Below are 23,677 nucleotides of genomic sequence, written 5' to 3'. Positions count from 1 at the left end.
GGAAAAGGAACAAAAAAAAAGATAATACCATAAAATTCTTTACAGTCCTACCTTCGGTCTTCTACAACGTATGATGGAATCCAGAACCACAAACTGCCTGGACTTCATAGGCAAATGGCATGTCCTAAAGTAGTTCATTTCATATCTCACGCAGACACCCTTTCCCTCCCAAACCAAGAACGTCAAAATATCATTTTGTGTAACATTCTTTACATATTTTGACTTGTACTCCAAAGCACACCTACTCCAATCTGACTGTGTGCATAAGTAAGGTTGCTTTTTTTGTTTTTTAAGACTTGTTTTCAGCTTGATATTCTGCTCTCTTCCTGGAGCTGGCCATTTTGTTGAGAGATTTTGCTGTTGTATGAAGGTAGATCAAATAATTTGACTTTGAAAGAAAGAGAGCAAAAAGAAGCAGCCCAAACATGTGGTGATTCTTATTTTCCTCTCAAGAGTGACACAACAGCATAAGCAATTCAATACCCAGGACGAGTTAATTTAATCTGGAAAAGAAAGTTCTTATTTAGATTAATATTTGATGTGATTATATCCAACACAATGCTAATCTCATATGTAAAGCCCTCACGATGTCCACAAGTCACCTTCCCACTTTTGGAACGTGGGTATGGGGCAACTCTGGTCAGTTCTTAGCAGCTGTTTTGTTGTGTTTTGTTGTTTTTTTTTTTAATTTATTTTACAATATGTGCATGATTCTCTATGCTTCCAGTGGCCATCATGCTTGGCTGGCCAATGCTGGTATGTGATATCCCATTATTACCTTGGCTTGAAAGTCAGACAGTAACGCATGTTTGTGTTACTCTCTTTAATGTAGTACAAAGCTGGACACAACTCAGAAAGAAATCCCTAAAATCCATTACCTATTTATGATCATGTACAAACGGATATTTATCATGTTAAAAGAGAACCATATGTTAAAGTGGAGGCTAGAGCCCAGTAAATCTTTTTGGGTGGAATCCTTTCGCAAGAAAAGAAATGAAATAATTGACATTTGCTTTTGCCAGTAGAAACATTTGCTCACGAATCTCCTGGGAAGGGAAGGGCATTTAACCTTTTTACATGCCATCCCCTCAGATATCTCTGACCCCCACTGCAAAATGGACAACAAAAATTCCCGACTCCGCGCAGCTGATTAAACCCCTTATAAGAAACATCTGGATGAAATTTTCCTGGCAGTTGACTTGAAAAGTATACAAGAAGCAGAACCAGGGAGCAGCCACAGTTCAGCTGAGTGACACAGAGATGATGTTATGCAAAAGCAGATTTTTCCTTGAATACAATAACTTCTAACTATTAACTTGTGATTGTGCAAGCAACCTTATTAGCAGAAGAGAAATAAATCCCCCTTCTACTCTGCATGCCAGCGTAGAAGAGGAAATCAGGTTTTGAAAGAAATTCTGTCCAACAATCTCTTTTTAAATAAAATAATAAAGGTCTCAAACAGTTTACCTACCTAATACTTAACTTCAGTTATCAGATAGTTGTTCGTATCCTCAACTTCCAAAAAACATTTCTTACATTTGTAAAGATTTAAAAACTTCCACGGTTTCTGAGAAACTCACCAACAACGTGGATGCAATACCATCCTGTCATTTAGTAAGTATACCTCCAGGCCTAAATCAGCAAAAGTGACCTATGATTTTCCTGGCCTTCCTGCCCTCTGCTGTTCAAATTGTAAGAGCCCATCCAATGCAGTTCAATGTATTTTTCATTTCTGAAAATACAGACCCTGGAGTTCTCACCGTTTTCCATATGTACAACAGACCTAAAAGCGGGCAATTTTCATTGTTGCTATTAAGTGAATAATAGCAGTGAAAAGCCTACGTGAACCACTTATACTCTGCAGCGGCTGTGGAAAAAAATAAAGCAGCATCAGAGAACAGTGCTGGAGTTAAGTCTCACACCAAAGTGCAGGAACAAGGAAAACAGAGTGGAACCTTCTATGCCATGAATTCAAGACTGGGAAGATTCCAGAGTATGGGGCAAGGAAAAGGCAGCATCACTATGGCCTTTTCCTGATGTCAAGGCACAGAGAGCTTCAGATCTATCAGACTGAATTAGAAGTACTCTGACATTGAAAAAAAAAAAAGCTTCAGCACACTGCAGGGCCAGCAATCTGTAATTATCTACAATCCTTAAAAATGTGGTAGTGTATGGGAAAGGGCTACAGCTTTCCAGTTGGGTCAATGCTCTAAGGAATTACATCATCAGTGTGTGCTTAAAATTGCTTTGTAAATATTTTTAAGTCTTATAGAAATTAAGACAGAGACAAAATCTGGACTAAACATTTTATCTCCAATTCAATCTGCACATTCTAAAGCACCCCAACTTATTTTGGCTATGTCACTGAGACCCCAATAGAGCTAGAGAAGGGGCATCCACTCAACCTAGTATTGCTATCGGTTTCTCATCATGCTAAGTTTCTCACTAAATGAACACATTCACAAAAAAAAACCAAAAAACCTATTATATATGTTTCAATTCATGAGAAACCAGCCTTTGAAATTCAGGAAGAAAAGAATCTGGCCGATAACAAAATTTCAGCATTGAACAAGAACAGCCAAATGGAATGCAGACCAGAAATTCTACCACAGAAGTGTAAGAGTAAGAAGCAAGTCCAGAACTGTTTTTCTTCTATCAAGATAAATAAAATACTGTAAATATTTTGTACCACATTATGCATTCAGTACTACCATTGGAATGGTAATGAATGAATAAAAACAGAAAATCAGGTTATAGGAACCCAACAAAAAGAACGGAGAGAAAAAGTTGTCATGTAGCACATCTACATGAGAGGGCCGTGCCACTTGTGCCGGCAGGAGGTAATGTCAGTGTAGATTTAGGATAGCCAACTGCCATCGTAACTCAAGTGAGTTGATTCCATAGCTAAGAGAAATAATTTAGGACTACTACATCAAGGGAAAATCTGCAATTTTGTTAAGACACTCTGACACAACCAGTGTATGCTCTGCAACTCCAACAGACACTTCCCTATTCACATTTGGCCTGCACCAAATTGGGAAGAGACCATATTCTGAATCCAGCAACAGGTATACAACCAACAAACAGTTAAACGGTGTAGTAAAAAGCAGATGGCAGGAAAACATGGAACCAAGGCTTACAGTGTTATCGAGAAATGTTCTTACACTTAAAAAATTATAATGCACTCCAAAAATCCATTTGTTCAGGCAATCCATGTACAACAGAAGGCACTGTTATCCATATGAATCTATCAATTCTGCACAGCAAAAAACCTGAGAAGTGCAACTCAATTAGATGCAGCCTGGCCCCTCCCAGTCATTCAGGTTCCTTGAGGACAAATGCTTCCTTTTCAGTCCATCAAATTATAAAAACACCACAAGAATTTGTAAATTACAGTAGCCGGTTTAGAAAAAGCATTCTGGTGGGGGAAGCACACTGCTATACTCCAGAAAACCTTCAGCAGCATTAAATTACCCTCCCCTATCACTCAGAAGTCATGATGAGTTTAAGAAAATGTAATGATGAAACCCTTCTCATTGACCTTCGTAGTCGATCCTTCAGTTTCCACCAGGAGTACTTCCAGCAAAGTTAAATGCTATGATCAGTCCTTTGTTGTCAAATGTGTAGCCACTTTGCTGTTCTATTGTCTTAGTCTCTAGAATTCAAAGGAGAGAAATGATATGAGCCATAGCTTGCAGAGAACACTTTTGCCAGAGATAATACTATTCATCTAACAATACAAAGTTGTGTAGAGAACTTTTGTTTCCTAATTGCAGTGACAGTAATAAATTACACCACATCTACTTTTTCTATAAATTCATAAACACACACCTCTTCAACAGAATGGAGAAACCCATCCTCTACAGAACAACTGTATCTCACACTATTCTGCATGCGTCTTGATTTAATATGAATTTATTTTTCCATGATGCAAGTGTTCTGAAGACCCAGAACAGTACACTGACTGTGAAGGCAACGGTAGCAGTACAAAAGTAACAGAGCTGTTAGACAGAACGTTTGACAGTGATCTTCATCCAATGACAGGCTGACAGAGAGCTATTGCCTTAATTTGCTTTTCATATCAAATGTCAGGTCGTGCAAAACAAGTTGATAGCCTGTTCTAACAGCAGCATATGTCAATAAGAGGGCAATTAATTACAAGCAGTGGTAATCAGAATAGCACACACTTCCAGGCAAAGGATAATACAAGCACAATATCCTATTCATGCTTCTCAAGCCTCCTGTAAGACTTTTAATAATGAGCACAGAGATTTATTCTGTTGTTATAGATTAGATGCAGTTCCACCATCCCCACAACACTTGAAATGGCCCCAGAGAAGAGACTTACCTGCAGCATTTCGCCGGTGCTCTGCTAATGTATAAATTTCCTGCAGCTGTTTCTTCTGATCCTCACTCAGCGGTGCTGTCAGCAAATGGTACCAGGCAGCATCTCGGCTCTGCACAGCTGTCAGAAAAGGAATGGATGGAAAGTGATCATCAGCTCACACCGCAAGGTAATTTCAGAAGAATAAGATGAAACACGTGGGAGAACAAGCAGAAGTCGCACTGTAAAACAGATTCAGTGTTCCTGTCAGTTTCTCAGCACAGAATCCCCACTGTAAACAATCCATCTGGGGGGAACTTCATTACATTCTCTGCTTTCTGAAACAGCAAGTTAACAGTGAGGCCATTATTCATGGACAGTGATGAAGCAAATCTATTAACTGAAGATTCTTATCAAAACTAAAGGCAGCAGGACTAGACAGACAGGAAAGGAAGAAAACAATTTTTTCATTATCATTTTAATATCTAGAAAGTGACAAATGTTTATATGTATAGGAGTCCCTCTACTGACTGAGTCTCACTTATTTAGGCTGTGGTTGAGAAGTTCTTAAAGACAACATGAAGACAATTAATCTCTAGCTGTATTTACTGCCATCTACTTTTTGCAGTACCTGGAAGCAAAAAAAAACCTTAGGACTAACATTAAAAAGCATTTCCAGTTTCAGTAATCCAAATTACTACTAGGAACAAAGGAAAGGGCTTTTCCCAATGATGACAGCCAAGGTGTTTCATCATATCATATCATATCATATCATATCATATCATATCATATCATATCATATCATATCATATCATATATCATTCTACCTGCTAGCACACACATACCTAAAAGTGCTTGTGTGAAAAACTGGTATTCATCAACACCATTTTCAAGGTCAAGAGGTGTGCTGAACCCTTCAAGAGCAGTCTCTTCCAATGCATCTTCATCCCAGTCATCGTCATCATCATCGTCATCCTCCTCTTCTCCACCTCCGTCTCCACCTCCACCATGGTTCTCTTGCATTGCCTGGCTCACTTCATTTGTCTCCTCCTCATCACTTGGTATCTCTTCTGCAAAAGCATTCATGGGTTTTATACGGCAATATTTAAAAAGTACTGGGAAACAATGGCTTACAAATGAAGAACAATTAATAAACCTCATTTCAGGTTGGAATGAAGATCCTCTAATAACCCCCTCCCCCAAAATCTCAGAAGAAGTGGAAAAATAAGCTATCAAAATGTTTCATACATTCAAGATCTTCTGTTAAACTTTTGTTTCTAAAAACACCTGGGGAATGTGAAACTGACATCTTTGCTCTTCTTTCGAGTACACTGCCTTTGTGCAACTATAGGATCCAAAATAATTTGTGTAAATTTATCTTTGACAAAATCTCCCATCGCTATCTCTACCCAAAATTCCATCTTTTGCTTAGCTCTACCTCCCATTCTGTTTATGAAATAATTATTATATCCTGAATTATATTCAATTCCAACACGCAACTCCAAACATTGCTATTTCTCATTTAAGGAAAAATATTTCTGACTTACAACTGAGATTAAAAATAAAATCCTCCCCCAGTTCCAAACCTTCAGCTCTTCCCGTGTGAACAGGATAAAAAGCATAAAATGACCGTACATGCAACAAGCAGAGTGACTGAATCACAGGATGGAGATTTGGACATTTCTGTGCTGTTTCTATATTGTATGTACCCCTACACATTTCGAGCACATTACAGAATAATCACGTAAAATTTTAATGGACTATATCATCTACTTAGACCCATTCTGAGTTTCAGACCTCAAGCAATCTCCTATTCCAGATCAAATAAGGCCACACCTATCTGCCTGCAACGCTGCACAAAATTCACTTCCCCCAACTCTCACTGCAATGTACACTTCGGACGTTTTCTCCCTTCTGCCAGCCATAGCAATAAGAAGTCTTTCTACTCCAGGAACCTCTGTTTCCTCCACTTTGCAAATCACTGCGTGCCATATTCCATTTGGACAAAGACTCGCAAGGATGTCCTTCAAAGTTCACTAGAATAGGTCTTTAAGATAGCTGGGTACTAGGAACAGCTTCATTCCAGGAATCAAGAATAAAGCCAGTGGAGCTTCCTGCTGCCTACGTGAGAAGATGGCGTACATTCACAACCCAGAATAGTGGACTTGCAAGTTTTGTTGTTACTTCTGAACCATTACTATCCTCCCACGAAGTATGACCTATGATACGCTGAAACATTTTCATTAAATTTTGGGAGGAAAAGTCCATTTCCAAGGTGATCTGTCAAGCACCCAATAAGCCTATTTATTTTCAGCAGACTAATGAGCCTTAGAAGTGAACTGCAATTTCTTACCCCCTTTAAATTAAATCCAGACAAAATCCACAATGTGAAAAGGGGAGATTTTACCATTATCTTCTGCAACGTGCTTCTCATCTTTAGCATGATCCTCGTGTTCTGTGAGCTCTCGTGAGGCACAAACTTGTTTCAAGCCCAGGAAGAGGAGAAGGATTGAAGGGACAATCTGAGCAGCCACAGCATCCACTGCAGGTGGTCGGTTCTGTAACTCCATTAGGATGCTCAGTCCTATTATACACATCTTTCTGTCATGGAGTCTAAAACAACACACAAACATTAAACATAAAAACAGAATTTCACTGCAAGGAGTAATAAAGTGCTGGCACTCAACATGGTAGAAGACAGATAAAATCTTCAAAGTCTATGTTCAAAGCTCCTACACACATGATTTCCCACTGGAAAGCATTTGTCTAATAACAATCAAATACCTGTCAAGCAATGTCCAAACTCCTTGAAGAACTGTTTACTGGTGATATGTGGGCGGTTGCACTGGATGATCTTACAGGTCTTTTCCAACCTTGATGATTCTATGATTACCAAATGCAAAGTTTGTAATGCTCAACAAAATAGTTTAATAATTAGGTACAGTCTGGTCTTTAACAATGCATTTGATAAAGATTATCATTATTAAGTAGAATGGAAAATTAATTTGCTTTGGCTTTGGTAGGACTACTGTAGCAGGGACTGAAATTAGCAAAAAGACTATTAGTGAAGAGTAATGACAAGCAGGACCACATTGAGTTGCAGGGTGCTTTTATGGAGTGCCACAGGACTAACTGTATTTAAGCACTCTGTAGAGTGCTTTAACCGCCTCTACTTATAGTCTTTGACCCCTCCTTTGCAGGAAGCCCCCCTGGCACTCAACTTTTCTCTAACATTATGGTGTTTTTCTATTAAGAGCTTGAAAGTTTTGAATGCTTCGATTTGATGCTGACAGCTTCTGTTCAAACTCTGTACAGAACAAGCAGTTCGAGCAAGAATTTTCATCAGGACCTGCAGAAAACAAAGCAGATCTCCAAAGCTGGCTGCTGTGTAGGTTCTTCTCTCCCTAAACCTGTGCTTCAGGTAATCCTATGCAGTCTTCTATCTGTGCAGCAACATGGTATTACTAGCACAGCTGCAGCAGGGCTATGGGGTGAAAAACAAAGCTATTCTCTTTCAGCATTTCTGAACACTTCTGTCTACCCTTCCGAATCTCAGTAGATACTTCTGTTACGGAATTGGTTTTACTTTGGAATGAAGAGGATACAACTTGCAACAGAAGTAACTAACTGAATGAGCGCCAGAGACTGCAACAGGAAAACAGCCAGTTTAATCCACCACCTCAGAAATTAATACAGAAATATGATACTACAAATAATTACAACTTCCGTTACCAAAGGTTGCATATAATATGCTACTAAACCATAATATTCTTCGAGTAATACAAGTGATCGTATAACGGCTTTCTAAGCTCCATATGTGCTTAAACAAGGCTTTGGACCTGGAGGGATTTCATTACACCCCCTACTTTGCTAGTCCTGGTATGGCTTAACAAAGTCATCCCATTCTCAGAGTAGCCGACAATAATGATAAATTATATACAACCGTGCATAACATTATGATCCTTCCAAGAAAATGAAACCACCTAGCATACGAAATGACACAATGCCTTGTTGGGTTTGGCTGCTACATTACACATGTTGAAAACTGCACCAAAATGCAAGTGGGCAAAGACTGTCCCCCTCCATCACTGCAAGCTGCAGTAGTTCCTTTTCAAAAGGAATCGAGCACAGAAGGCATCCAAAACAACCAAGGAAATTGAGTCAGGGGAACAGAGTCTGCGTTCATCTTTGTTACACGAAAAAACTGAAACTCCTCAGTTCCTCCCAGTTTATACGTCTCAAAAACCAACTCCTCACCCCCTGCTCACACACTGACATCATGAAGACTAAAATTCTATCCCAAGATGTTGCCACCTATGAATGAGGTACAGCCTGCTGGGGAAGAGCTGTCCTTACTGCAAGTACAAAAGGAAAGAACTTTCCCTACACTCTCTCTGCCAGCACCTCCATACAAGTTTGATCCAAGCTCTGTAATGCATGTGGAAGACTCCTAAACTGCATCTTGACATGGGGAAGCAATAAGACTTCTTTCGTGTGTATGTGCAACAGAGTTGTAAATGACACATGGAATTACCTTATAGAATACATTTGAGAAAGCTACTGTTATACAATGCAAATTGCGTAACACAGCGGGAAAAACAATTCTGAAGTTATAGTAATTAGTGGCTTAGCTTCATTTTAAATTACCTTTTCTGGTCAGCTAATACAAGTGGAAGATTCACACACTGTTGTGTAAAAGGGAATCACTATTAGGAAGTGGCCCAAATAGCCAGAAAGTGCACTATATTCGTCATGCCCCATTTTCAAGCATCTCATCAGAAAAGATGTAAGAATGAGCACACGCCTTTAGAATGAGCACATGCCTTTAAAATGAGCATGTTATTAGAAGGCTCAGCAGGACATCCAGGCATCGAGACACCTTAGAGAACCTAAGCCAGAAGGAGACTTGTTTTGTCCACGTGTCAGCACAGAGAAACAGCAGGACAATTCTGAAGTTCAGCACTCCAAAGTCACAGCTGTATCAAACACCAACAGCACTGAACAAGTGAAGCAGAATTTTATGTCATTTACATATTTTGGTAATAGCAAAGAATGGTTTTGGAACCATTCCTTTGCTATCGAAAGATTCATTATTTCAGTATCCTTTTGTCTGCACAAAGCTGTCTGTATACCATTCTCCTTCCTTTGTCCCTCAGGATGTGCACTCATTACTCAGTAGTCCTCCCTAGCAATCATGCACTCTGCTGCCTCACAGACATATCAAGCCTGGTGTGCTAAACATATGTCCTTGGAGTCACACATGGCCGTGCAGTGCACAACTCCTGAGCAGGTCTGGTTTTAACGTACTCTGTGGTCTTTCTTTTGTACCTAATACACTTCCTCCAACACAAGATTAAAAAAAAAAAAAGATCTTTTGTAGTTTAAACTGTGTTGCAAGTGTTTCAGAGGGAAATCACCAAGCCTTCCTTTCCCTTACTGGTTTGTTGTGCTCCTTTTATGTAAGGATCAACTTGCTTTCCATTACATTAATCTGCTTCCTGGACAAACTGCAAGTAATGTGCAAAGTTGGAACCACCCTTCTTTGACCTATAGAAGATTATGATGTTATACACTAAGATTTCTAATGATTTAAACTCCTGTCAAATAAATTCTCCTAATCTAACTAACTAACTAACTAGATAGATAGATAAATAAAAATATCTACACATTTTTTGAAACAAGTTACATTTTCCTTTCACCCCAGTTGCCACAGAAGAATTTTTAGTGTAAGAATAAGACATGCAGAAATCTCACCCAAATTTCATGCTGTCAGGGAAAAGGTGTAAGGCAGCAAGGAACACGTTTCTATAAATGTTTTTCAGTCCCTTGCCCTTCATCAATTTGAAGTACTCACCGAAAACACATTTAGATACAAATAAACACAGTACACTGGGGTATATGGGCACACGTTCACAGATGTGTAATATCCACAATGACATACAGATTTATGCAGTCTTGCAATGAGTTCTGAGATCTTGCCTTGATTATTTTTAACATTTCTAAACAGTTTTAAATAGTTTCCATATTTTTAATATCATGGAAGAGCGGTTACTTATCATACCCTAACTGCTTTCCCCCACAGCAAGATGTATTATTCCCATGGATTCCATTCCAGGAGTTCGCAAGTACTGCCGAAGAAACATTGCATACTTTGGCAAACACCACTGGCTCCAGCAGGAGAACACACACACACACACGCAACCCCACTGCCTTTCAGACCCTTGGGTAGAGCAGGATCTCTGGGCACTAGGAACTTAGAGGAGCAGAAGGGCAAAGGGACATGAGAGTCACGTGGTGTGTGTATCACAAAGACACACTGTTACCAACCAGTAAATGACAGGCTGCCTGCAGGGCTGATGAAGAAATAGCAGTAAGGTTCACACCTGGAGGTGGATCTACTTCGTTCTTCTCCTGTTTCTCCACGATCTGTGATCACAGCAACTGACTTGAATTTAAGCCTACAACTGCTTCTTGCTGGAAAGCAACCCAACTCTAAGCTGAAACAACACTAAATGACAGCTGGAAGGAAGAACTGTACAAAAGAGGGTGCCCATTAGTGTCTTCACTGACAAAAACAAGGCCCAAGGAAGGGTAGCAAGGAAGCCAGATTTTGTTTGCAACTATCTATTCTCGTTAAGGTAAGCTTCTTCAGATGATGACCCTTATAACCCTTACTAAAATCAAATGGTCTTCTGGAAGCAGTCCTGTCCTTCTGGGAGAAAGGGAGGAGTCACTTATATCACATCAGAGTGCCTGACAAGCAGTGCCACAGCAAAAGCCCTATGCCTGGAAGCCACCTACTGAGGAGGCAGCACTGAAGGAAAAGCAATTTTTAGATTTAAGCAACATTACAGGTATTTATTTCACTGCTGGTAGCAGCACATCAAAGAGATACATTTTGATCTTCAGCTACCATTCAAGTTCATAGTCTGAGCAGAATCTAGCATGATAATCTCTTGTGTTTCATTTTATAGGCTTTGTCAACTTTTGTCTCAGCTCTGAAAAAGACTTTAGTTGAACAGTAGTTGCAGAAGCTAATGCTTTTTGAAAAGCAACACAAAAGAACTGAAAGTTAAGCTGTAGCATACAGAAGTACTTGGAGTTGGAAAGTATTCAGCTCGACAGTATTTTTCTCCTCTGGATCTCACTAGCTTCTCACTGGATGAACCGTTTAAGGCTATAAATCCCTTTCATTTTTATTTCTTTTAAAAAGGAATGACAAGTTTACCACCTATAGGGAATATCTGCTTTCACACTGCCTCTGTATGCTTTCAGCATTTGGTACGAAACAAGAAAAAATGACAACATAAGGAGCTGAATATCAAGGAACTTTCTTCAGCCATAAAAAATGAGTACATGGAAATCCTGATACTAGAAGTCTCGTTCTTTTCTGAAGTCAGCAGCCTCAAAAGTAATTTAAAAATTAGTGGTAATATTATCAAAAGATGCAGGAGAGACAGACTTAGAGATGTCATTTTTCAGCCAGTGGTGCTCCAAAAGAAATGAAGGATTCTGGGTACTTTATGCCTACTTTGTCATCAACTCAAGTAACCCCTCTAAATGTCTCAACAATGATGTGTGTATTTATGTTAAGATATAGGATGTACTGTAGACACTTCCTATGCATAGGAATAGAAAAGGTCAGATATACACCGCTTTTGTTATAACAAAGAAGAGGTTTTTTCCTCCCCACATTTACCTTTTTTGCACTCAAACATGGAGGGGAAGAGGAATAGACCTTCAAAGATTATCCAGTCCAACTGCTCAACCACTTCATGGCTAACCAATTGTTAAAGCATACTAACAAGGGCACTGTCCAATGCTTCTTGAACACTGACAGGCATGCGGCATCAATCACTTTATTAAGAAGCCTGTTCCAGTATTTCACTTTCACATTAAAGATTTTTTCTCCTAATTTCTAGTCTGAATTTTTGTTAACACCAAGTCTGATAGTCTATACTCAAGAAACTTAAAGAATCCTGAAATATAACTTGTATTGTACTCTCGTATTGTTGCAACACAGAAAATTGAATACATTCGTATAAGTCAAAAGACCAAGAAAAAATAAATATGCATAGGTCACCTTTATTAGTATAGTAACTAGACCCAGTGTGGATAAATATTATTTAGAACAGTCAGGGAATGAGACCTTTTGCATCTACGTGACTAAGGGTGAGAAGAGAAGTGAACAAGTCAAAATCAAGGTCTTTTGAAATACAAAAAGACAATACTTGCCCAAGAAAACAGTCGGTGTCATTCATCCACTGGTTTATGAACTGTGCAGTGATGGGCTCAGGGTTGTGTGGAAATCTGATGTTCTCTAAGGTGTGCAGAAGTAGGTCAGGATTGTAATAGAGTGCAGCTATGGCAACCTGAAGACACATGGTACGGAGCTCGCTTGTTTTAACCCCTCTTGTCAACCTCTCCAGAACGGCCTCCACAAAGAGTGGAATACACTGGGAATATAAAGAAGAAGGAAAAAAAGAGCAGGTATTATACATGTTGCCACATTATTAAAAAGTTTTAAACACATTTATCTGAACTGACCTCCAAGGCTAATTGAAGTCCAGGTATATCTTAAGAATGCATAAGATTTGTTTCCTAATACAAAAGCATTTTAAGCCTCTGATTATATGCTTACAGATCTTCTCAAAAACAACTGTTCCACGAGTTAAAAGCTGCCAATGTTATTTTCGGCACAGAGGATAATATTTGGAGTCGTTTGGCAGAATTTTAGTGTGAATAAAAGGTTATGAAAAGAAATCGAGGACATTCTCATCTTGGAGCAGAGATATCCAACAATTTAAAAAGCAGCAGATACTAGAAACTGAAATGACCTAAATCTGCAAGAAAAAAAGCATTATTCCTAGTAAATGCAGCGTGATGTTAAATTTCATACAAAAGTTTGAAACAAGGGAGGGTTGAAAAAGTGAGTGTGCACACAGTTCTGCGCAACAAAGTAAAAACCTACATGTATTTCAACATGTAGGTTTATGCTGTGTATTAGTTAAAGGAGCACTATGAATGTTTCAGTTTCTGAGTTTCGGTTCAGATCACAACTGTTTTAATTCAGAGTTGTGGTGCTCAGTTCAGTCGTCCACCACACTCTTACGTCAGTGTAAATGCATACAATTCACTTTCATCCCTTTCAGATTCCATTTAAAAATAAAAAAGCAGGCAATCCTGCACATCATACTACACCTTTACCACTCAGTTTGCAATCATACTCTGGTCATGCCTAAGTATCTCTCATCTTCAGCACCAGAAACACTCTACACAAACACCCATGAGCTTATTTACACTTTTCTGTATTTCTCCCCGTTCCCACTTATTACATCTCCCTAAAATTCTCTGATTCCAACTGCTTTTCACAGGAATTATACACGTAGCACTGGAAATCTGTAAAAGAGAGAATGTGTTAAACATGCATCACCTGGTCAATACCCCGTCCTTTGCACTGAAGAACAATTACTTCTAGGAGCTTGGCTGCATGGCACTCCGCATCTTCTCCTGCATCTCCTGTCAATACCTAATAATCAGAATGGCAATTTAGTTTATCGGTATTAATCATTGTCAACTAGGAATGCCAGTGCTTTCATACATGCATAAATCAAACCTCTAAATGGCATATATGTATATTCACGCTGTATTTTACGACAAATTAAGAATGACAGATCTCATCTCTACAGGACAAAAGTGAGGACAGGTGGCTAACGGTGGATCTAAAAATTCAGAAGGAAGTGTTGTTGTTTTTTATTCATGTTAGCATCACTTATATGTCCTTTATTGCTTTCTCCTTTTCAAAGGAAATATTACTTATAAGAATCATTGATGTTTTCTATGTTCTATTTCTTTGTGACTTCAGTTCTAATAGACAATGGCAGGTAGTCAGCCTGGCAAAGTGAGGACTTATCTCTAGGCTAATTTCAGACTAAAAACAAGATGCATATAATCTCTCTCTGTACAGGCGCATATGCATGAAACTGTTTTTTCCCAGTATGTTTAAACCCTATGGACAGCATCAATCAAATCTGACAGGGCAGCAGAATTCTCGATCACGTTAAATCCCCACGAATCTCTTAAAAATAAGCAAGTGGATAGATGCTTATAAGCACCTATCTATGCTTGTAAGACTTTATAATGCCCCAAATGAGAAAAAAACTGCAGTGCGACCTCATACTTTATTATGCAGGACAGAAAGAGTATAAAAGGGAAAAAAGAGGATGTATAAAGAACTTCAAATGAGTTCATACCCTAGCTGACAACAAAAGAATCCAATCAGAAGATACACAACCAAAGGAAATCAGACTTCATTAATTCCTCTGCTTACCAAAATAGCTGTTCATAGAAGAGCGCCAACACAAACAACAGCACAGCAACTTTCTCCCACGCATTTGTGCACGTTGGTTGTTGTTGTGTTGGGTTTTTTTTTAAGTGTTTCACTTAAAAGTTTGAAGCTGCTATGTCTACTCGGAACTGAGATGAGACCAAACTTCATTTCACTCTGAAATGACTGGCCACTATCTGGCATGTTCAGATCACTTTTTATCTGATAATTAAGTACCGGTGATAAGCACAACAGTAACAATCAGAAGCCTTACCTTTTTACACATAGCGTAAATGATTTCTAAATGCTTTGGATTAGACAGTAAAGTATCAGTGTCAATGGTCACGTAATTATGCAAGAGAGGCATCATATCTGCAGAGGAGGAAGAGCAAAAAAAAAGAAATTATAGATTAATCAATAAAACTGCTAGCCAATGAGGCTGCAATCCTATAATGGAATTCATTAACCCAAATTCCTGGACATGGTTGGAAATTCAAATATTGCTGAAGTCTACTCTAGCAGAATTCTTCGTAAAGTGCACAGTGCAGAAGACATTCTCAGGAGAAGAAATAGAATAGAACTACATTTTAGTTTATGAATTTGTAGCTTGCCTTTAACTACATTTCATCTTTCTTTTATCAGGACCTCCTACAATAACTGATCGTACTGACAGATTTGAACATGCTTCTCAAGCTAGATAAGCTCCTGTTATACTCCTACACTAAACAGATGGTCAGGGCACAACTCAAGCACCCGATCACTTTACACCAAGACACTACATGGAAGCAACCTTTGTAAGGCAGGTTCTGGAGACAAATTCCCAAACAGCTGAAACATCAACAGAATGGAAGCGGAAATACCTGCAAAGTATTCAAAGCAATCCTGCTGGAAAACCTCATAGAGAACACCTAAAAGCTGCCACATTTGAGGTGAAATCATCTGGCATGTCAAGCTGTACGCCAAGGAAAGGATTTCTTCATAAAACTCTGGAAAGGAGAAACATTTTGTAAACAACAACCTGTAAAAAAAACCTCTCGCTTGTAAATATCCCAAAACCCAAAGCATCACATAACTATTGGAAGGCAGCAATTAGTAACTATACGAATATGAAAAAAAATAACACAAATTGGAAAAGACTCTTCTAGACAAGCATTATGTTGGCTGTAGCAACAATCAGCATTGCTTCTCACTATAAATACACACTGGGAAAACGTATTAGCAACGCATCAAAGACATTGCTTTGACTTACTGCAAAATATTTTTTTCTTTCTTAATGTACTTTTATTTTATTTCCCCCTCATAAAATAGTAACTGTAGACTTTTTACTTTAACATAGTTAGCCAGGAACTATAATGATAACTGCATCTCCTGGTTTTGTGTGTTCAAGAAGCAACTAAGACGAACTTCTGTCCAGGATGACAGTACTGTTTGTAATAATCAAAGACTTTTTTTCATGTAAAAACCTATAACCTTTCTCTAAAAATTAGCTCCAAAAGATACCTATAACATGCTTCTGCAAAACAAGGCCGATGATCTGCAAACAAATGCTCTCCAGCTGTTGAGTTATCTGAAATTTAAAGAAAAAAAAAGGATTTTATTTAAAAATCTAGAAAGACAGTAACTTAATAATGATCGTATGGTTATGAAGTAAAGTCTCACTGGTGTGGGTGCTCAATTTCTCAATAAGCAGTACAACTTTAAAGCTTGTCACGGCATTTTTTTTTATTATAAGAATTTTAACTTAAAGGTTATTCTGCAGATCCTGTTAAAAACTGTGCCTGTTGTCCTTTTCCGAATATAATGTAAAGAGGCAAACACTGTACTCAGATTGAGGTAATAAGGCCTCAGTCCAAATTCTTTCTTTGAAGAAGAATAGGTTGAAAAAAAGAAAGGAAGTGATGCTTTTGCTTAAGATCTATGGAGAGCTTCCCAGAAGACCAGGCTTGACAAAAGGGAAACATGTAGAATTTGGGAGAATAAAACTGCATTGAAGCCAGACAAAAGCTATTATGTAGCTATCTGCTGGAGCGGGCAGTTTTAAGCTGAGAGGATAACTTATTCAGCCTTGTGTTAGAGACAGACTACATTTATGAATGAAATCAAATTAGGAGAATGATATGGCCACACTGCAAACCTAAGTAAAACCTCCAGTATAGGCATCTCGTGGTATTGCCACTAGTCATTCATTAAACATGAAATCTTGCAGGATGTCAGGCTTTCTGCAATTCCTGCCAGCAAAGGGCTTAAGCATGTGATCACAGTTTCATCCACATACCTTCAGGCAACTGATTCAGACACATGGCTTAGAGCTGATCATCCTCTAAGCTCTCTGCATAGTTAACGATGAAAGGGAAAGGAATTTCTAAGGAGTTTTCAGCCTCATTTATCGATCGTGTATCATTTATATCACTTCTAAAATGATTTAAGATCCTGAGGAGAGCACTCTGCACAATATTTTAGTTTGCTCTTCACAGAGCAGAAAAACAAGCTGCTAAGCTGATACCATAAATACTCCAACCCCAAAGGTTTTCCTAGGCTAAAACCTGAAGATCCGCTTCAGATTACCTCTCTTGATGGTCAGTTTAGCTACCAGATTTCATTCTAGCTATGGAAAGATCCAAGGGGTTCTTGTAAAGGAATGAAAGATGTTCTCAAATCAATAGTCACACAAAAATATTATAACGAATGAATGTTTAAAATTATAAGCTTCATAGTCGGATTTCACATTGGCAATAAAACTTTCTCACTGTAAATCAAAGGAAGCAAAACAAACTAGGACAAAGCACATTTGTGCTTTTTGCCAGTTGGGCTCAGATACTGACAGACTTTGACTTTCTTGCCAGTCACTGAAGTCCTTCCTTACCCCGGCCAGCTACAAGCAGAAACAATCCCTTTTTTCCTCTGAATATGTGAAATGTAGACTTGTAACAAGACCAATTCCTAGTAATCCTATGCAAGAAATTGCTAGGTGAAGAACAAAATATGAGTCACCATTATCAAAAAGTTACCCATATGCAAAATATTACTTCCTAACGACCATTTAACGCTCTGTAATAACTATCCAATGAAGTATTTATCAGAGTAAGGACTGAAGATTTTACACTCAGGATATAAATTTCCTGTAAGGTTGAGAGCGAAGCTAAGCAATTAAGAAAACACAGAAATAAACTGGGCTTTAAATTCAGATTTCTAAGAGGTCACTTGGTACTAATTCACCATCCTGCTATAGTAAACGTTCATTCATGTGCATCAAGTGATGCAATACATACACAAAAGTGCTTGCTGTCATGAATGAGAGGCATGAGGGAACAGCAGATGTACAAAAGGAAATCTCACCTCCTTGTGATCTTCTACAACTGTTAGGATAGTGTCAATAGTGTGCAAGATACCCATGGCCATAACTGTTTTGTCCTCCACTTCCTCATATTCCTCACTCTGAAGTACTTTACCAAATATTTCAGCCTATGCAAGAAAAACAACCAATTTGACATTCAAAAGACAATTCACATTCCTCATTTTTCATGTAGAAACAAGAGAGCTAATGCAAAACCAGCAGTGCCCTATCTGTAAGAGCTGTCAGTGTTGAAAAATATGCTTCTTAGTTTTGAAAAATGAATATAGAAAATGAATATATGTTTTTGAGAAGTCTAGTTATTTTAAAACATTTTAAATGTTAAATAGTCAGAACTTGACTCATTAAAACCAAGCGCAAAATTTGGCATCTCTGAAAGCCTCTGAAAAGGTTTTAAAGATGCTTCAAACTGAAAAACAAACTGTGGTGAATACTATAGGTGGACGTTCACAGGGATTATTTCAAACAGTGTGCACTTCAAACAAAGTTAATAAGAAGTTTACAGAGCCAGGCATATGCTTGTGATTGGACAGTACCTTCAGTATTGTCCCTTACCAGGTGTTGCGTCATGTCAACAGCGATGGTAGCTACTTCCTGACTGTACTCACAGATCATCTTCTGAATTACATTTGTAAGATCATCATTTTCTGTCTCTCTAACAATGTGCAAGAGCTCTTGCATAACTGGTCTTACATATGGCTTCACGTATTCCTTAGCTTAAAAAAAAAAGTTAAAATTAAATGAAATCAGCTATCCTTAGACACAAATATACTCATAACTGCTAGGTAATTGACTACTGTTATATACCCAAAGCACTTATACAGCATATAACCAGCAGACTAAGAGATTAAATAAACTGCACATTGTACAGCCATCCACAAAAAAAATCCACTGTTTCGGAAGAATACATGCCCTAACACACAGGAAAGCACTCATTCTTAAATATATGCTATTACACTTCATTAAAGAAAGACAGACACTATTTACTTAATCAAGTTAAATACTCTGATACCAATTTTTGTGCAGAAACCCAACATAAAAACTTGACATCAGAATTCTGGGATGTATACAGTAGCAAATGAGTAAGTGAAGCTGTCAAAACATGATGAAACGTTCCAAAATCTACATCTTCAAATGGTAAAAATGTTTAGATAAATCTGCACAAATCTTATAATCGTCAACAAAGATAAATAAACAAATAAATAAATCAATATATACAATTGATGAATCACTGCAGCCTACCTTGCTCCTGGTGGCTTATTAACATCTGAAGAGCTATGGCAGCTTCTACCTTGACAGGCATTTCTTTATCATCAATCAGGCTCTTCTTCGCCAACTCTACTGCATTCCTCAAGTTCAGCTCATTGTGAAAATTCAAAGCACTGAACGAATGAAGTACCCAACAGGACTGCATGAAAAAAAGCAAAAGCAAGTTAAGGACTACTTTTTTCTTGACCGCAGTGTATTCATACAGTAACTTTTTACAGTCAATGAGTTCTTTATTTCCCGTCCCCAAGTTCCAATAAATCCAGTGGGCACAAAATTGGCATGTACAGTTCTGGTCCTTCTGAGGAAAAATATCAGAAAATAAACGAAAGAAAATTAACCATTTGTTTATGACTCATGGGCAGTTGTGGATTTTGTTCAAGCTACACCCAAAACTCTGTGAAAATTCTACCTGTTCTTCACAGCTGTCTAACAGCTGTAGTTATTGAGATACTAACGAAAAATAATCACAAAATGGTCACAATCACTGCTCAAGTTCTTCAGTCTGACTGAGGATGTAAACAGCAATGTAACAGAGACCCTCCTACAATTCAGTTAACTGACTGTTCAATTTCTAAGTCAAAATGCTGAAAAATTACTGTATAAGATAGCTACTTGAATTTTTACAATATATTTGCTTTACTTCTTTCATTGACGCTCAGAAAGAAGTTAAACTAAAAGGAAAGAAACACAGCAAATACTGAAATTGACATAATTGGTGAACTTACTCTAGCTCGGAGGTACCCCAGGTTAGACATGAACAATGGAAATACATGATTTTGTAACATCAGCTCCATTTGATCCTTGAATACACTCTTCTGTTGGTGAAAAGAAAAATAAATTTTGGAGACCATTCATTTCATATATTCAACTTAAGTCAGAAAACCACTTTAAATATCTTGCTATCTTGAAAAATACAATGATTTGCCTATGAAATACATATGAAGAGGTATGGATCTTGTATCTTTAACTGAGCAAAACTCAAGTTCAAAGCCAGGTAAATAAAAAATCTGTACATATAATAACGAACTCTACATTACTTTTTGCAATACTATACCAGGAATTTTCATTTTCTCTAAAGCACTGTTTCCAGCTCATTTTTATTCCTTAAAATTAATTAGGATGAAGAACCTAGTACTTTCAGTCTTCCTAAAACCGAGTGTATACATAGCTTATGATAAATCGAAATTTAGTATGAAACAGATCTGAGATTCAAATGACCTGCCATTACTATAAGCATTACAGCTAATTATGTTACACGTTACAACAGCTCACGTATTTTTATATATTCATAAATAATGCTTTTAATACTGTTACTGATGAAAAAAGAATTCCTTTATGATAGAAATTTCTTTGTCGGGATACGGCTAAGCAGTCGAAACCATTTTTCAATATTCCAAATTTGGCAAATCCCAAGATATTCAAAGAAGGCCAGAACCAGCAGCATGGAGACTGGGCACTTTCCTAGCACCTATAGACCCAATATATCACAAAATAAGATAATAAAAATAATACCAGGGACTGTATTACCATCTAAAGGAATAACTAAGTGGCTAAGAAGAGGTGAAAATGAAGATACAATACTAAATGTATCTTAAGTGATCAGACTTCTACCCCACTAATTCATACACCAATTTTTCCCCACGCAGATTCCCAAACCTTAGGAGAAGCAGATGAAGAACTGAAAAGAGGAAAAAAAAAAAAAGCCAACGACAGAGAAGGGAAAAGAACTTTTCCTTGTGTACACAAGTCAGAGGTTTGCATGAACTCAAATGGAGAGTCTGTGGAGAACTAGGTGGATAAGGCAGAGTCACTGTCTCTTTGAGCAACTTACGATCAATGTCTCAGTCAACTCACCAGAAAGAAGACACCTACAAGTAAGTATTTTATGTACAAACAGCTCATGGAATTTTTTCATCTACCAAATCCCAAACACAAGAAATTCAGACTGCAGAGAAGACTGCAGCTTTGGGGCTTACTCCTCTTTTATAAAATATAACGTTAAGTTTCAAAACAGAAAATTTCAAATAGTAACTGTACAGTAGAATAAATTTCTTTTTTCTCAGGACAAAGATAAATGAAACATCATTCAATATGAAAGGCTTATCACAACATAAAGAATATTCTATTCCTTGTTATGCTCCAACATGAACGATGGTGCTTGTAATCCAATATGTCTAAAAAAAAATTCCAGAAGTTACTTGTGTTTCAGGATTTCAGTTTCTGAACATGTATTGGTACACAGGTTAAAAAATATACAGAGAGAGTATGTTGGTGAACTGTTCCTTGTAACATGAATCACACAATCATTTAGGTTGGAAAATAGCACTAGGATCATGAAGGCCTACCAGCCACCTACCACTACCAAGCCCACTACTAAACCATGTCCCTCAGTGTCATGTGCACGTCTTTTAAACACCTTCCTGGGCAGCCTGTTCTAAAGCCTCACCATCCTTTCTGTGAAGAAATTCTTCCTGGTATCAACCTAAACCTTCCCTGGCAGACTTGAGGCCATTTCCATGTCCTGTTGCTAGTTACCTGAGAAAAGAGACTGACCTTCATCTTGCTACAATCTCCTTCCAGGTAGCTGTAGTGCGTAATGGGGCTCCCTCCTCAGCCTCCTCTAAACAGTGCCAGTTCTCTCAGTTACCCCTCTCGTTTTCTAGTCCCTTCATTAGCTTCATTGCTCTTCTCTGAACACGTTCCAGCAACTCGGTATCTTTCTTGTAGCAAGGAGAATAAAACTGAACTCAGTGTTCGAGGTGCAGTCTCACCAGCACCAAGTACAGAGGGACAACCACTTTCCTCACTCTGTTGGCTCCAGTATTTCTGCTGCAGACCAGGATATCATTGGCCTACTTGGCCACCTGGGCACACAGTCAGCTCATGTTCAGCTGGTTGTCAACCAGCATCCCTCTTTTCTCCTGGGCACCCTTCCAGCCACTCTTCCCCTAGCATTGTACTGCTGTATTGGGGTTGTTATGACCCAAGTGCAGCACTCAGCCTTTAGCCTTGCAAGGCTTTGTATGAAGAAACCTACTGCACAGAGAGATAACTCACATAAAATAAATTTTTACATAATTTAAAATGAAGCCTCGAGCCTCCATTCTCATTCTGAAAGTGATAACTTTGGCAGTTACTTTTGAGGTGGAAAGAGGGTGTACTTGGACTCCACAGCCTACAAAAACGTAAGAGAAATTCTAACAACTACTACACTGGCCAGCAATAGGGTAGGTCAAAAGCGTATTCAAATTTCAAAGAAGAACTGACATTGTGAAGACTGTGTATAAAAAATGGAAGAAGGACAGAAATTCTTATTTCCACTCTTTCCACTTATTTGGAAAACTTCCAGCTAGATGATGAAATACATCTTAAAAGTCATGCATCCTATGGTACAAAGGCTGTAAAGCTAGACAAAACATTCCTACAACATGCTAAGCAAACATTTCTCTGGAACCAGGAGGAGCCCACAATATTGCAAGCTGTTGGGAGGGGTTTTGAAAGAATAATAAGCAATGTTATTGATGGAATGCGTGTTTGTTTTCCTTAACACCCTTCCATTTTACTAGTAAAGCATAAGAAGACCAAGGGATGGTTCTGCAGGAAACAAAGAGAGTTTTGGAGAAACCTGAGAACAAAAATCAGCATATAAAATGAGAATACAGAAAAACAGCAAAGAACATAAATATTTTTAAAGAAACGGACCCTCAGAATCCTATTGCACGTTGCAGTCTTTCAATTGATTTCAAGAATACAGTTGTGGGCTAGCCAGATTTTAATAAGCTAACACATTTTATTGGAAAAATGGAATTGACAGTAAAAATTACAAATGTAACCATATTTTACTTATTTACCCACTTACTTTCAGTAAAATATCTGCTAAGGATCCTATAACGTGCAAAGCTCCATCTTTCTTCCTTGGATCAATGTTTGGTTCTGTCAAAATCTGGTAGCAATATGCCATCATTTTTGGCAATACCTGCGTAGACAAAAAACACAGAATCTCCTTTTGTCAGTGAGGTATCTAAATCAAATTATTTTCATAGCATTAAGTTTAAAAAACTATATGACTTTTGTAAGTAGAAATCTCATCTTAACCAAAGCAGTCAGGAGGTACTATACATAGCATCTTCCCAGATTTAAGATTCCTTTTCCAACTTTTCATCCAAGCTTTACAAAATTGAATTCATCTTGAAATCACTGTATTAGTGACAGTGGTTACAGTATTTTTGTTGTTCTGAGGCAAACCAGGAAAGGTGAGGAAAAGACAAGAGGTTCAAACAGTACTTCACAGATTTTTTCCCCCCTTAACTTCCCTTCTGGCTTGCCCACTACATATATAAAGGCATGCGTGCATGTAAATATACCTATGAACATAAACATATTCAAGAGCAGCTTTGACTAAAAC

At 38.0% G+C, this 23,677-nt stretch overlaps 1 protein-coding gene across 2 annotated transcripts in view; it reads right to left on the bottom strand.

Annotated features, from left to right (window-relative positions):
- Nucleotides 1–808: 808 nt before the first annotated feature.
- The window catches only part of IPO8 (importin 8), a 44,078-nt gene continuing 21,209 nt past the window's right edge, over nt 809–23,677 (bottom strand). For both annotated transcript variants that reach the window (XM_015287044.4, XM_046901315.1), the window contains exons 12-25: nt 23,132–23,248; nt 19,998–20,087; nt 19,246–19,411; nt 18,559–18,719; nt 17,988–18,113; nt 16,152–16,218; nt 15,512–15,637; nt 14,926–15,023; nt 13,758–13,853; nt 12,560–12,780; nt 6,732–6,937; nt 5,170–5,394; nt 4,349–4,465; nt 809–3,655 (exon numbers count right to left, since the gene is read on the bottom strand). In XM_015287044.4, the coding sequence (XP_015142530.1) occupies nt 3,558–3,655; nt 4,349–4,465; nt 5,170–5,394; nt 6,732–6,937; nt 12,560–12,780; nt 13,758–13,853; nt 14,926–15,023; nt 15,512–15,637; nt 16,152–16,218; nt 17,988–18,113; nt 18,559–18,719; nt 19,246–19,411; nt 19,998–20,087; nt 23,132–23,248 (1,914 nt within the window). In that variant the 3' untranslated portion in view covers nt 809–3,557. The remainder of the gene's footprint in view (nt 3,656–4,348; nt 4,466–5,169; nt 5,395–6,731; nt 6,938–12,559; nt 12,781–13,757; nt 13,854–14,925; nt 15,024–15,511; nt 15,638–16,151; nt 16,219–17,987; nt 18,114–18,558; nt 18,720–19,245; nt 19,412–19,997; nt 20,088–23,131; nt 23,249–23,677) is intronic.

Source organism: Gallus gallus, chromosome 1 (assembly GCF_016699485.2).
Source record: "Gallus gallus isolate bGalGal1 chromosome 1, bGalGal1.mat.broiler.GRCg7b, whole genome shotgun sequence".
Taxonomy (NCBI): domain Eukaryota; kingdom Metazoa; phylum Chordata; class Aves; order Galliformes; family Phasianidae; genus Gallus; species Gallus gallus.
Note: the sequence above shows the minus strand (reverse complement) of the source record. Positions and strands in the feature narration are given on the sequence as shown.